We start from the raw sequence: 13,736 nt of genomic DNA, 5'->3' as shown, positions 1-13,736 counted from the left end.
AAACATTGTGCAAATAAGGTAATAAGAAGATGTGTAGAAAAACATGAGGTAGAATCTATCCTCAACTTTTGTCATAGTTATGCTTGCGGAGGGCATTTTGGTCCTCAAAGAACTGCCCGGAAAATTTTAGACTGTGGATTTTATTGGCCTCGACTCTTTCCTGATTCTTACACTTTCTGTAAAAGTTGTGAGAGATGTCAAATGACAGGTTCTTTGAGTTCCCAAAACCAAATGCCCTTGACCCCCATCTTGGTTTGTGAAATATTTGATATATGGGATATTGATTTTATGGGTCCTTTTCCTTCATCCTTTGGGAATTTATACATCCTTTTGGCTGTTGACTATGTTTCCAAATGGGTAGAGGCAAAGGCAAAAAGAACTGATGATGCTAAAGTTGTTGTAGATTTTGTCAAGGCTAACATTTTATGTAGGTTTGGAACTCTAAAAGCCTTGATCAGTGACAGAGGCACACACTTCTGCAACAAAACTCTTGGATCAGTTCTCAAAAAGTATGTAGTCCAACATCGGGTGTCCACAGCTTATCACCCACAAACAAATGGACAAGCTAATGTGTCAAACAGAGAAATCAAGTCCATAATTGAGAAAACAGTGAACACAAACCGCAAATATTAGAGTTTGAGATTAGATGATGCTCTTTGGGCATACCGCACTGCATATAAAACTCCAATTGGGATGTCACCTTACAGACTTGTGTTTGGCAAAGCTTGTCACATCACTGTTGAACTGGAACACAAAGCTTTCTGGGCTATCAAAAAGCTAAACATGAAGATTGATGAAGCGGGTGTTCACCGAAAGTTAGAGATTCAAGAGTTTGAGGAGATAAGAAATGAAGCATTCAAGAGTTCACGCATCTACAAAGATAAGACCAAAGCATTCCATGATAAGTACCTCTCCCGTAATACCTTTGAAATTGGTCAAAAGGTATTACTCTATGACTCTCGACTTAAATGGTTTTCCGGTAAGTTACGGTCCCGGTGGGTGGGTCCGTTCATTGTTACTAATGTATTTGATCATGGTGCAGTTGAGATTAAGAGTAACAAAACTGGAAAAGTGTTCAAAGTTAATGGTCACAGGTTAAAGGTATTCTATGAAGGTTTCCAAGAGAAAGACATGGAGGTTGATAGCTTGGAACGCCCAGGCTACATTGAGTGAATCTAAAGGGCAAAGTCAAGCCAACGACTTAAAACAAGGGCAGCTTACCGGGAGGCAACCCGGGGGTATTTCTGTCTTTTCTTTAAAAACAATTTCCATTTCTTTGAGTTTTTGGTTTTCAATGTTCCAAATGCATTCAAACATGATTTAAAATCACCAAACGGACCTTGGGATGCAAAAACATTTCATTTGAATGAGAGGGAAATTTTTGGGTTCAAAAAGTGGAAGTGGCAATCAGAAAGGTACACGGCCCGTGTTCCTCTTGCCTTATAATGAACACGGGTTGTGTTCGTGCATATCTCAGGAATCCTGACCCCAACACGGGTCGTGTTAATTTGGCCTGTGGGAACACAGGCCGTGTTCGCGCAGCAGAGCCTGTGGTTTTTAATGCTAAAAATCAGGATTTTTGCCTCATTCTCCCACACACTCATTCCAAAACAGCACCTTTTCCCTAAGAAAACCCCAAGGTCCGATTTTCATCAAAAACCTCTTGATTCTTCATGATTTTGGCTTAAATCTCCAAAAAGGTTTAATTTTCATCTTCCCCACTTCATCTCCTACATCTAATACACCATCTTATTGCATTTTCATGGTGGATTTGGGGGTTTTGACAAACCCTAGGTCCGAAAAGTTCTCAAAATTTTGGTGTTTTGTGCTTAATTCTTCATGTAGGCAAGCTTGGGGAGGTTGAAGAAGGTCGTTCTCACCAACAACAACACCTTTCCACTAACGATTTGGTACATTCTTTCCTATTCTTCACTTGTGGAATTTGTGTTCTTAAGGTCAAATTGCATGTATCTGTGGCCATTTTGGACTTGACAATAACTTGGAGATCATTCAAAACTGAGTTTCCCGTGAATTTTTGGTGGCCAAACTTCGGTTGACTGGACCCGTCAACAGTTGAATTTTTGACCCGTTGACCAGTTGACTTTTTGACTTTGCCCCAAATTTTGCATATGGAAGGTGAGAGTTCTAAACGACCTTGGCACACCAAATCGTCGGCCCGCCGTCGTAGGTCCTCATCACCTCTGCCCAGGTCCCCGTCACCCCCACCTTCATCTCCACCCAATCCGACACATAGTGGTGTGGTTTGTCGTAGCCCAATTCAAGCCGCCAAACTTGAGGCCTTTCTCCAACGCGCGCACACTACCCAACAATTCGCGCATGTGCCATCTCTCTGTGAGTTGCACATCTACAACCAAGTCCACACAGTGTTCCGGAACATTGGATGGTAGGGGTTGTTAAAGGTCCACGAGCTCAGCTATAAAGTTCCAACAACCGAGTTCTTATCTTCACTTGATTTGGACCACGGTGTCCTACGCTTCCGGCTTATGAACCAAGATCATGCCTTGTCCCTAGACCAAATCAATGCCATAGTCGGGGACCCCACAGAACATACCTTTGGCCCCAATGACTCGATTCCAGGATACAATGATCTTTTGTGGTGGATCAACCTTACGCATCTCCACCCGTATGTCTCAAGTTCTGCTAAGGCCTCATCTATCATCCATCCTGTGATGAAAGTGGCCCATCGGATTCTTGCTTCGCTCGTCACCCCTAGAGAAGAGCGAAGCACCATTAACGCTCTTGAGCTCAAGATTCTTTATGCTATGGCCCACCTGGACGATAATCCCATTCCTCACTATGGCTCATTCCTTTGCAACAAACTTACCCGCCTCAGCACGTCACGGTCTGACAAAATATCTTGTGGTGGCATTGTCAGTTTATTTGCCAAAAGTGCTCCAGTCCGGGCCCAATATCCCGGAATTCACCAGCCTCTTCCCGGTGAGACCTACCTTACCACGGGAGTTCTTGAATCTATGAGAATGTTTCGGACAGAGGACGGGAACCATAATTGGACCGTGGGCCAAAACCACGACCCAAGGCTCCTTATCACCCCTGAGAATCAGGGCATCCTTGCCCTCAGGCGTCCTAACAACCTCACCGATTGGCAAATCACGCCATATCTTTTCCCCGACTCCCTCTCCGAGGAGGAAGATGAGGAAGGTGGAGAAAGTGATGAGAGTGGCGGGGTGACACCACAAAATTCCCCTCCCATGGGTGGTGCCAGCTCATCCCATCATGCTGGGCAACCATCATACCACCACCAATATCTAGATCAATTCCAATCGATCCATATCCGCCTCGACACTTACCATCAAGATGTCATGAACCTCACTCAAAGTTTTTCCGCCTTCACCACTCAATACGCTCGAGATCAAGAGCGGCAACGCAAACATGAGGAGGACTTTTGGGCTTGGACCCGAAATCCCAGCTACTATCCTCCTCCTCCTCCTCCGCAATAGGTTGTTCCACCCTCTCCGAGCATCGGGGACGATGCTTATATTTAAGCTTGGGGAGGGGTAGAGTTGTACATTAGGTGCATTTTCATGCATGCATTTTTAAAAAAATAATTACCTTTCTTATTTTCATTTTCCTCGCATTCTGCATTTATAAAACCCAAAAACATTTTTTTCTCAAGTTTTTGCATTCCATCATTTTCATGCATCATCATCTAAAAAAAAACTTTATACGAGATGATGACACTCTTTACATACGATAGCTCCATGAAGTGGGAAAACGAGAAATCAAATGAAAAAAATTCTGAGGCGACCGGATAGTTGCCGGAAGTGTAGAATCAGCTATCATAACTAGGGGACCCAAACACCGTAATTCGAGACCCCAGCCTTAGATAATAATAAAAAAATGGAATACTGAAACGTTTTTATGGGCGGTAATAACAGCTTTAGGATGATTTGCTTTTGAATGTTTAAAAAGAATCTTTATCGACAACTTTGGACCCACAGAACACGGACCTATTTGTTGACACGCGTTACCCTCGCGGTAACAGAGAGCTTAAGTATCAGATCTACACAGTCAAGAAAGAAGAAAGGGTACAACTGTGACATCCAGTACCCCAATCAGAATTTCAAGTGCCAAAACGAAGAAACTTTCAGAAAGTCAAAAGTTGATTGAAGAATTCAAAGCTCAAAATGAAGATACAAATCCAAGTTCAATCAAAAATCAAAGGTCGCCTCAAAGTCAAATCTGGCGAATGAAAAAAAAAAACTGTGTGATATGATACTTGTGGCTCTCGAAAAAGTGAAAGCATAGGAGCCGGGCCCCTTCGGGTGGGCTCACTGTTTCAGCGAAAGCTGATTCGCCGTGACGGGTTCTTAAGGATGCGTCGATTTTGATTCTTGGCCATCTAGTCTTAAGGACATGAGATCCGGATTGTGTTATTTTCGCCTATAAAGCTAATTAAGGTATGAAGTTTAAATAAAACTATGGTTGGATTATTGGGTTACACCGTTTAGGGTCTTCCTCACTTTGGGAGTCTGTGATATGTGGAAGGTAGCAGGATGGTCGCCTAGGTACTAATGATTGGAGCCCCATTGATGTAAGGTCTGATCGTATATGTCCATATTTATAAAAATAAATAAAAAGATTACTTGTGTTCTTAAATTTTTCTTTGGTTCATTTTTTGTTCCTTAAGTATCTTTTGTACATATGTTTCTTTTTCATGGTTTTCATTGCATGCATTTATTCCTAGCCTTTAGGATCTTTCTATCCCTTTTTGTTCTATGTTTCTTTTTGCCGTCTAGAAATCGTCCTGTTTTGTCTGATTCTTGTTCGTTCTTGAGGACAAGAAAGGTCTAAGCTTGGGGAGATTTGTTAGGTGCAATTTGTGCACCTTTTTGCACATATTTTAGTCCCTTCTTATGCATCTATTTAGCATAATTGTTCTTCATTTGTCTTGCATTTCATCATATTTCATGTTAGTCTCTAGAACAACCTTATTTGCACACTTTCATGTCTTTTTTAGGTAAACCGGAGCTTGGAATGCGCTTTGGGAGGTGCCGGGAAGCATTGGCTAATAAACATTATTTCTAGTATTTGTAAGTTGTAACTGCACATTATTTCCATCTTTTATTCTTGTGATCTTTTTTAGCCATGTGTGGCTAAGAAACCCTAGTTTCTAGTTCTCGTTCAAAACATGTTGATTGCTTGACTTGAAGCATATGATTTGATGTTTGATTTGTGATTCTATTTTAGTGATTATGTTCTTGTTTAAACTAGAATCCTTAAATTTGATTTGTGTTTGATTGGCCACTTTCATGAATTGAATTTTTGTGTAGTTAATTAACTTTTAGGGCACCTAATCGTTATATAAAGTTAATGGTTGGTAACAAACAATAGGTTTTCTTATTGTAGAACATTTATCACATGTTTTCACACTTCCGAGCGTATGAGAAGAAATGAACATTGTTGGGAAGCTTGTACAAAACTTAATGCAGTTTTTCAATACAATCTAAGAGCGTGTTTAGGTTGAATTAGTAAAGCTAGGTCTAGTCAAAGAGCGTGTTTTGGTTAGATAATTTGGCAAGCGAGAGGTATTAGAGCGTGTTAATATCTTTCAGTACCAACTTAGAATAGTAATCACAAATTACATCAAGTCATAATTAGGTTAAATGACAACATTGAGAACTAGAACTGGAAGCACTTTTACAACTTGTTTACAAATGTATTTCATTTTCTGCATGTTTCAAAGTTGATTGTTATTTTCATTATTTGACTTTTGCAAACAAATCCCCCTTTGTAACCAAAGTACCTTGTGCAAAGAGGTATAGACTTTTATCCTGTGTCTCTATGGTTCGAGCCTGCTTGCCTTGTACTACCTTTTTAGTGCATTAAAGCAGTGTATTTGGAGTCTGTTGTACCCCTATTATTTTTTGGTTTTGACACGCCTAACAGAACTTGAAGAAGGAGCAAGGATACACCAAGAGCTTGTAGATCCAGAAGTCTAGCACCATTTCTGACTCATTTGAGGTATCAAGTTCCAAACTTGGCCATTATGTTCTTAGGTTTGCTTATGGGGGTGTTTAAGTTTACTTTTGGACTCCATTGTTGAGGCTTCTTGCATCTTGATGATTTCAGACCATAATAGCTGTCGTTTTGGGCTCTTAGAGGCACTAAGAACCATAAAAATCGGACATTGATGGTTAAGCCCCAACCATGCAAGTGTTTTTGGGTCTTAAAGTTTGTTAAAATGACCAAAATCATGTTTTGACCCTAACCTTGCATGCAAACACATAAAGTTTGTGACTTTATGGTTTAGGAGGTCTTAAAGGACCTGGATCTGCATTTTGGACGAAAAGACTTAACAGATTAAGTCATGAATGAAGTCCCAAAGAATCTGGCCAGTACGCTGGGCGTACTCCCTGGTATGCCGCGCGTACTAGGTCAACTCCCCGCTCTAGTCAAGGCCAGCATACGTTGGGTGTACGCGCCAAGTACGCCGCGCGTACGCATGCAGAATGAGTATTTTGGGCTTTGGGGGCCTTAAGGAAATGGGTCTCGACTTTTGGGCCTCGTGGCCCACTATGAAGTATAATTTTGAACTTGGGAATCTGAAATTAGAGTATTGGGCCTATTGGGCCACAATTGGACCCCCTTGCAATCATTATATTAGGACTTGAACTTTTAGGCCCATTTGGGGGTTAAGGCCCAATTCAGAAATTAGGCAATTAGTGGGCCCTTAGGGAGCCCTTATTACAAAATAACATATAAAAATGCAGATTTTTTTTAAAGATGTTAACATCTAAAAATAAATAATGACGGAGCTTTTAGTTTTGTTTCTTCTAATTACCTCAAAAAATTTGAAGGGTTTTGACATCTAATTTTTTTTTTTTAAAAATAAAATTGCAATTTTTAAAAGCTTCTTCCTTTGTATATTTTCTTTTAACTATATATAAATCAATAAAACAAACTTTAATTTATGGACTTATATAATTATATATCGCAATAATCTATTTTAAGAGTTTCTTGCAATTTAAAATTTTTATAATCCATGAATAACCATAAGATTTATATATAGTGGGACCTAGTCAAAAACTCAAAATTATGTCTTGATCGAAATTTTATACAATCATGCATTGAAAATTTAAATTATCCATGAATAACCATAGAGACTAAGCATATCACAAATAAAATTTTAATTAAACACACTAAAATTGAAATCATAAATACAAGTTTTTTAGAACAAATAAGTAGAGTACCATTAGCATGTTGGGCTTTGTCTGTGAAGAAAAGAGGCTGCAGACTTGACATAAGTAAACCCCTGAAAGAGGTCAAATGAGCCATTTCAGTAGGGGCATATCCGTCCAACATTTGTCAAAGTTAGCAATGTATTGATTTCCAGAAACTTCCGGACGAAAACTCGGCTGGATTTCACGTGCATCCAGTTTCTTCCAGTTTATGATTCTTTATTTCATCACTTCCTGTTACCCTATTGACTAGCCTCTTGTTTGGATCCTTTTGTAGCAACTAAAAAAAATATAAAAAAATAATTTTTTTATGTGGTCAAACTTGGTCAAGATTCAATTTTTTTTTAGAAAATAAATACACTTACCCCTTTCAAAAGGGCGTGTGCTTCACTTGACAAAAATACAGGGAGCTTCATCTTGTCTTTCACTATCTTTTTCTGTACTTTGTCCCTGTTTCCTCCATGAAACGGTGGCTGTTCAAGATTAAATTAGACTTATAAGGGCAAAACGGTCATTTCACTAGGAAAATTTTACCAATAAGAAAATCACAATCACCTGTCCTATGAGCATCTCAAATAACAAGATTCCAACACTCCACCAATCAGCAGCCTTGTCATGGCCTTTACCAAGAATAATTTCAGGTGACATGCATTTTCATCAAACTCTTTTGCTAGCCCAAAATCCGTAAGCAAAGCCTAAATAAATAAACTCACAAGTTTAATAAAAGAACTGTTTCATCATCATGTGGGACCCATCAAGAGAGTGGACAAAGTTAGGAGGAAAGGCTGTTCTTTGTCAAAATTTTATATTTTTATAAGATAAGATTATACATTTATTGATTTTATAATTTTTGACAGGTTATAGCAGTGAAAAACAATCCAGTACAATGGACAACTCCTCTTGGACTTCCTGTTGTTCAACCATACCGCAAGTTAGGAAGGCATCTTGTGAGTTCTTTTAGTATGTCAAATTGTCAAATCAAGTCCCTGCATTTTGGCTTTTTTGCTAATACGAACCAAAACTTTTTGAAATGTGTAGATTAAGACATCTCTTCAAGTTTTGACACTACAACGAGAAACCGATAAGGTTATATCTGTAACATTTTCTTTATTATGCGAAATGCAAGAAATAACGTTTTTTTAATTATCATAGGTGATGGTGAAAAGACAAAGAACAGCCTTTCCTCCTAACTTTGTCCACTCTCTTGATGGGTCCTACATGATGATGACAACCATTGCTTGTAAAGAGGTTGGCTTAAGTTTTGCAGGTTCAAAATCATTATTATTTCATATTTTTTTATGCAGTGGTTCATTCCATTCTTTGATTATGATTTTAATTGAATAGGATGAACCATTCCATTCCTTCTTTCATGTTTCTGTTTTTTTCATTTTTTTTTGCTATAATAGGAGGCTTATGAAAGTGCTATGGTGGCTAAGTTTGGTGATGATACTAGTTGTCACCCCCTCTTGGATAATGAAACATGGTGTGATGTTTCCGGAGGAGTCAAGAAAGGAAGAATATATGGATTCGGATCTGTGTCTGATCCAGCGAGCTTTTTGGAAGGAACATCTAGTACAATAACATCCCAAGAGGTTCGTTTAATTTTGTACTTTATAAAAATTTCCTATCATAGCATTGTACTTACAAAGTTTCATATCATGACATTGTACTTACAAAGTTTCCTATCATGACATTGTACTTACAAAGTTTCCTATCATGACATTGTACTTACAAAGTTTCCTATCATGGCATTGTAATTACAAAGTTTCCTATCATGGCATTGTACTTTAGGTTGTCTATGAACGTGTACGAAACGAGATGCGTGGGGAAATGGATGCTAAAGCTGCAGAAATGGAAGCTAAGCATTAACAAATGCGTGAGGAAATGGATGCCAAAGCTGCAGCAATAGATGCCAAACAACAACAAATTGATGCAAAATATGAAGCAATGGAGAAGATGTATGCAACCTTGCAAAATATGATGGAAAATTGAAAATTAGAGGTAATATGATGTTAACCATTAGTATTTGATGTTTTTGAATGACTTGTTAACCTTTTGTATTTGATGTTTTTGATTGTTTTGAATAATGTTTTATAGGAATGAGGACCGAAGATGATTGGATGGACATGAAATGAAGAGAGCAACTAAAATGTTATTTTGAAGTTATGTTTTGTGAAAACTCATTTCCCGATGCTTATTTTGAAGGTTAAACTTTTTTCTGTTTGTACCTCTTTTGCATACTTTGGATTTATTGGTGTTAAAATGTTGTCAATCGTTGGGAGTTTGATGTTATGTGGACAGTTCTTAACTGTTGGTAAACTTTGATAGTTTTGGTATTATAATGTTTGGTTGTATCATTATTTGATGTTTTTTTAGTATAATAGTTTGATGATTGTAGTATTTTTTCTTTTAGAATCATAATACAAAAAATGATATTCCAAGTTCGCGATGGATTAATGACAAAAAAAATAAATAAATAATGCATGAATTTTGCGAGGGATTAGCTACGGAAAAAAAAAATCATGTCTAAAGTTTGCGACGAATCAGTGACGGAAAGAAAAAGTTAATGTACGAATTTTGCAAGGGATTAGATATGGAAAAAAATCATGTCTAAAATTTGCGACAGATCAGCGACGTAAAAAAATAGTATATGAATTTTGCAAGTGATTAGCTACGGAAAAAAAAGCTGATCAAAGAAATTGCGACAGAACAGCGACAGAATGACTTTAACAAATTTTGTTGTTGATGCCCTGAGTAAATGCATTGAGTGACATTTAGCGACGGATATTCTATCGCTACATTTGTCGCAAGGAAAAACCGATCCTTCGCTAAAACCCTCGCTGGGAAATTAGCCACGTTTTAATTACCTATGGAGTGAGTCCGTCGCTGTTCCATCGCAAACAACATTTAGCGACGGAATAGCGACGGATTCTTCCGTCTCTAAACCCATGTTTCTAGTAGCGTAAGAGTATATTCGGAAAAAAATTTAAGAAGCTACCCTAAGGGCGTGTTTGGCACAGAGCTTTTGGAAACGTTTGGGAGCTTCTAACTTTTAACTTTTGATAAAACGCTCTAGTTTAAACAAAAAGCTTCGTTTGGCAGTACGAGCGTTTAACTTTTAGTTTTAACAAAACTCTCCGATTCTAAAAGCTACTTCATGTAGCGTTTAACAAAACGCTCCTGAGCTTTTGAAATCAATTTCCATAATTACCCTTAAAAATATATTTATATATTTATTTATTTATTTATTTTTAATCAATTGTCCTTTTATGTAATTTTATATATTTCAAAAGCTTTCAGCTATTTTTGCCAAACATTCATATAACAAATAAAAGCTACAGTTTCCGGCTACCAGCCACCTGCTACACGCTACCAGCTACCCGCTTCCAGCTAACAGCTACTTTTGCCAAACAAGACCTAAGTATCTTTAAAAAAAAGAAGTTTATCAGCTTGTCAAAAACATGACATTAAAAAAATTTAAAAAAAAAACTCAATAAATAAGCTAACTTATCAACTAGTTGTGACACGTCAAACATAACATTTATATTATTTTATATCTTCTAGCTACCTTATCAGCTAGTTTTTACAAACATTAAAAAATCTTATTTACTTTATTTGTAAAAAATCATCACTGTTAATATGCATAAAAACATTTTTTACCAATTGAGAAGCTTAATCGCGACACTTGGTATTAATAGTTGGATGGTTTTTAACTTTTGATAACTATAGTTTAAAAAATTTAATTTATTATCAATATATTCTAATTTTATTTTATATTTATATTGTCCTTATATGTAATTTTATATATTTTCAAAAGCTTCCAGTCACTTACGAACAAATAAAAGTTACAGTTTTCAGCTTTTAGCTACTAGCTTCCAACTATATTTTCTGAACATGCCCTATTTTGGTTTAAAAGGTATAATATATTAAAAATTCTAAATAAAACAACTAATATGAAATACTATTATTACATTGCTCGTCAAAATGGAACTCATCACTATTTTGTGTGTTTGAAATCTTGCAAAAAAGTGTCTAAACTAATATTTTTGTCAAAAAAAATTTCTCGAAGTACAAAACCAATGAATCATTTTAATGTATGGTACATAACAAAATCAAATAATAAATGTCAAAGAACAAAATAAAATAAAATAAAGAGCATTTAATATTAGACAAACAAGTTTTTATTTTGATAAAAATACAACTATATGACAAAATTAAATAACAAATAAACAAGAGAAAATTATAAACTTGACCCATATGGTTTGCCAATTTTTGTGGTTACAATCATGCAGTTTTAAAATCGCAAGAGGAACTTCACCAGTCACCACTGAACTAATTTCCATGCGGTTTCAAAATTTACTTGCTAATTTTACAACTTCTCCTCCCAATCCCATGGAGTTTTATCATCAATGATACCTTAAACGGTTGAAGATCAATGTTTAGCTTTGATATCAAGCCATTTGCTACTTCTAATGAGATTTTCTCTCGAGTATGCAATTTCATCATGTTATTATTCTCAGAAACTTCCAAAATTTTCCATAGTTTCATTTGGATCCATCTTTGTTTTTGTTTCTACTAAATGCTGGTTGCCATCTTTCATCGCCATAAGCATCTCCAACTCCTTCTCCACGTAACATCTCTTAACTAGATGACTTGAAGTTGGAATCAGGGCAAAATGACTGGAATCGTGAATTATATGAGCTTAATGAGTTAATGGTTTAAGTACTTTTTGACTTAATGGGCTTAATTGAGTATGCAAAATACCATCTTCACTTACTGATGCTGCATAAATTACAAATTACAAATTATTGACACCTAACTCACTATTGTTAATGGCGCTCATTCAAAAAATAACAACATTATTGATTATATTTATAAGGTCGACAAATAGTCAAAACAGAAGCAAATTAAGAACAGTAGTACCTCACAGGCTCACACTACCTTCGACATCAAAACCTACAATTACAATTTTTTATCGTTTACTTGAACTGGTAACCCTGTACAACAAATTACAAGTAATTGGAGAAACGCAATAGAATTGCAGGTGCAATTAAAAATACAAATCAGTGGTTGAAAAGATCATGAAAAAAACAAAAAATTACGAATAACAACAATGAATATAATACATGGTGGCGTTGCTTTGATAATTCGATTTTCTAGGGCTCCTGGGTTGTCAGAGTAAATTTAGAATCAACAATACTATTACAGAAAATACTAATTACAAATATTGTTATTATAAAATCTGAAGAATATACGAGTCGTTGATACTTGATAAACCCTAACGATTGTTCGATAAATAGGTTATGTATTTAGTTATTAGATTCAATTAAAAGATAACAAGTCAGGATGGCCGAGTGGTCTAAGGCGCCAGACTCAAGTTCTGGTCTTCGAGAGAGGGCGTGGGTTCAAATCCCACTTCTGACATTTTGAGGAAAATTTAATTTTATCATTTCATGTCTGTTTATACCTGGTAGTCTTATACCTTGTTACAATGTTCATTGTCGATTGAGTTTACTTTTTCTTTTTTAGATAACTATATAAGATTTACTCAACTATAATCATGAATATTTACATTTTAGTTTAACGAATTATAAATGAACTCACTCTAACTATATGATAAATCATGTCATACAATTTGTTTATTTACTTAATCTAAAATTATAATTTCAGTCCCAATTTTGATATTGATCCAATATTATCCTTGAATTTATATTTTGTGCCCACATGACATTTTGAGAAAAATATTATTTTACCATTTCAAGTTTATATATATATATATATATATATATATATATATATATATATATATATATATATATATAGTCAAGATCAAATAAGAATGAAATTTTTGGTAGGAAGGTAAGAAGTTTTTTTTCTACATATTTTTTTCGCGAACAAACAAAATGAATCATTAGATGATTCATTTGTAAGATGATTCACAAGGAAAAATTCCCAAAAAAACATCTTTATGATTAATTTTTAAGTAAATTAAGAAAAAATTCACTTTTATGACAATTTTAGTGAATAACAACAAAATCATTGTACAAATGACATCTCGATGATTCATTTGTACAATGATTTTGTTGTTATTCACTAAAATTGTCATAAAAGTGAATTTTTTCTTTATTTACTTAAAAATGAATCATAAAGATGTTTTTTTGGGAATTTTTTCTTGTGAATCATCTTACAAATGAATCATCTAGTTCATTTTGTTTGTTCGCGAAAAAAATATGTAAAAAAAAAACTTCTTACCTTCCTACCAAATTTTTTTTTTACCGGATATAGGATATAGATCCGGTAAGAAAATTTTTTTGGTAGGAAGGTAAGAAGTTTTTTTTCTACATATTTTTTTGACGAACAAACTAAATGAATCACTAGATGATTCATTTGTAAGATGATTCACAAGAAAAAATTCCCAAAAAAAATCTTTATGATTCATTTTTAAGTAAATTAAGAAAAAATTCATTTTTATGACAATTTTAGTGAATAACAACAAAATCATTGTATAAATGAATC

General features: G+C 35.5%; 1 protein-coding gene, 1 long non-coding RNA gene and 1 other non-coding gene across 3 annotated transcripts; all 3 read left to right on the top strand.

Moving 5' to 3' along the window:
* Positions 1-693: 693 nt before the first annotated feature.
* LOC145158112 (uncharacterized) lies at positions 694-1,173 on the top strand. Its single transcript, XM_079077054.1, has one exon. It carries the CDS (start codon positions 694-696, stop codon positions 1,171-1,173), a length of 480 nt encoding a protein of 159 aa, XP_078933180.1.
* A 6,605-nt stretch (positions 1,174-7,778) lies between these two features.
* LOC145156710 (uncharacterized) lies at positions 7,779-8,453 on the top strand. Its single transcript, XR_013736875.1, has 4 exons — positions 7,779-7,861; positions 8,078-8,167; positions 8,259-8,306; positions 8,373-8,453. It is a non-coding gene; the product is annotated as an uncharacterized LOC145156710 (long non-coding RNA).
* Positions 8,454-12,560: 4,107 nt separating this feature from the next.
* TRNAL-CAA (transfer RNA leucine (anticodon CAA)) lies at positions 12,561-12,644 on the top strand. The gene has a single exon. It is a non-coding gene; the product is annotated as a tRNA-Leu (tRNA).
* Positions 12,645-13,736: the final 1,092 nt, after the last annotated feature.

The sequence above is a fragment of the Lactuca virosa genome, chromosome 2 (assembly GCF_052849685.1).
Source record: "Lactuca virosa cultivar CGN04683 chromosome 2, Lactuca_virosa_CGN04683_v6, whole genome shotgun sequence".
Classification (NCBI taxonomy): Eukaryota; Viridiplantae; Streptophyta; class Magnoliopsida; order Asterales; family Asteraceae; genus Lactuca; species Lactuca virosa.
The sequence above is the reverse complement of the archived record's forward strand: the minus strand, read 5'-3'. Positions and strand labels throughout refer to the sequence as shown.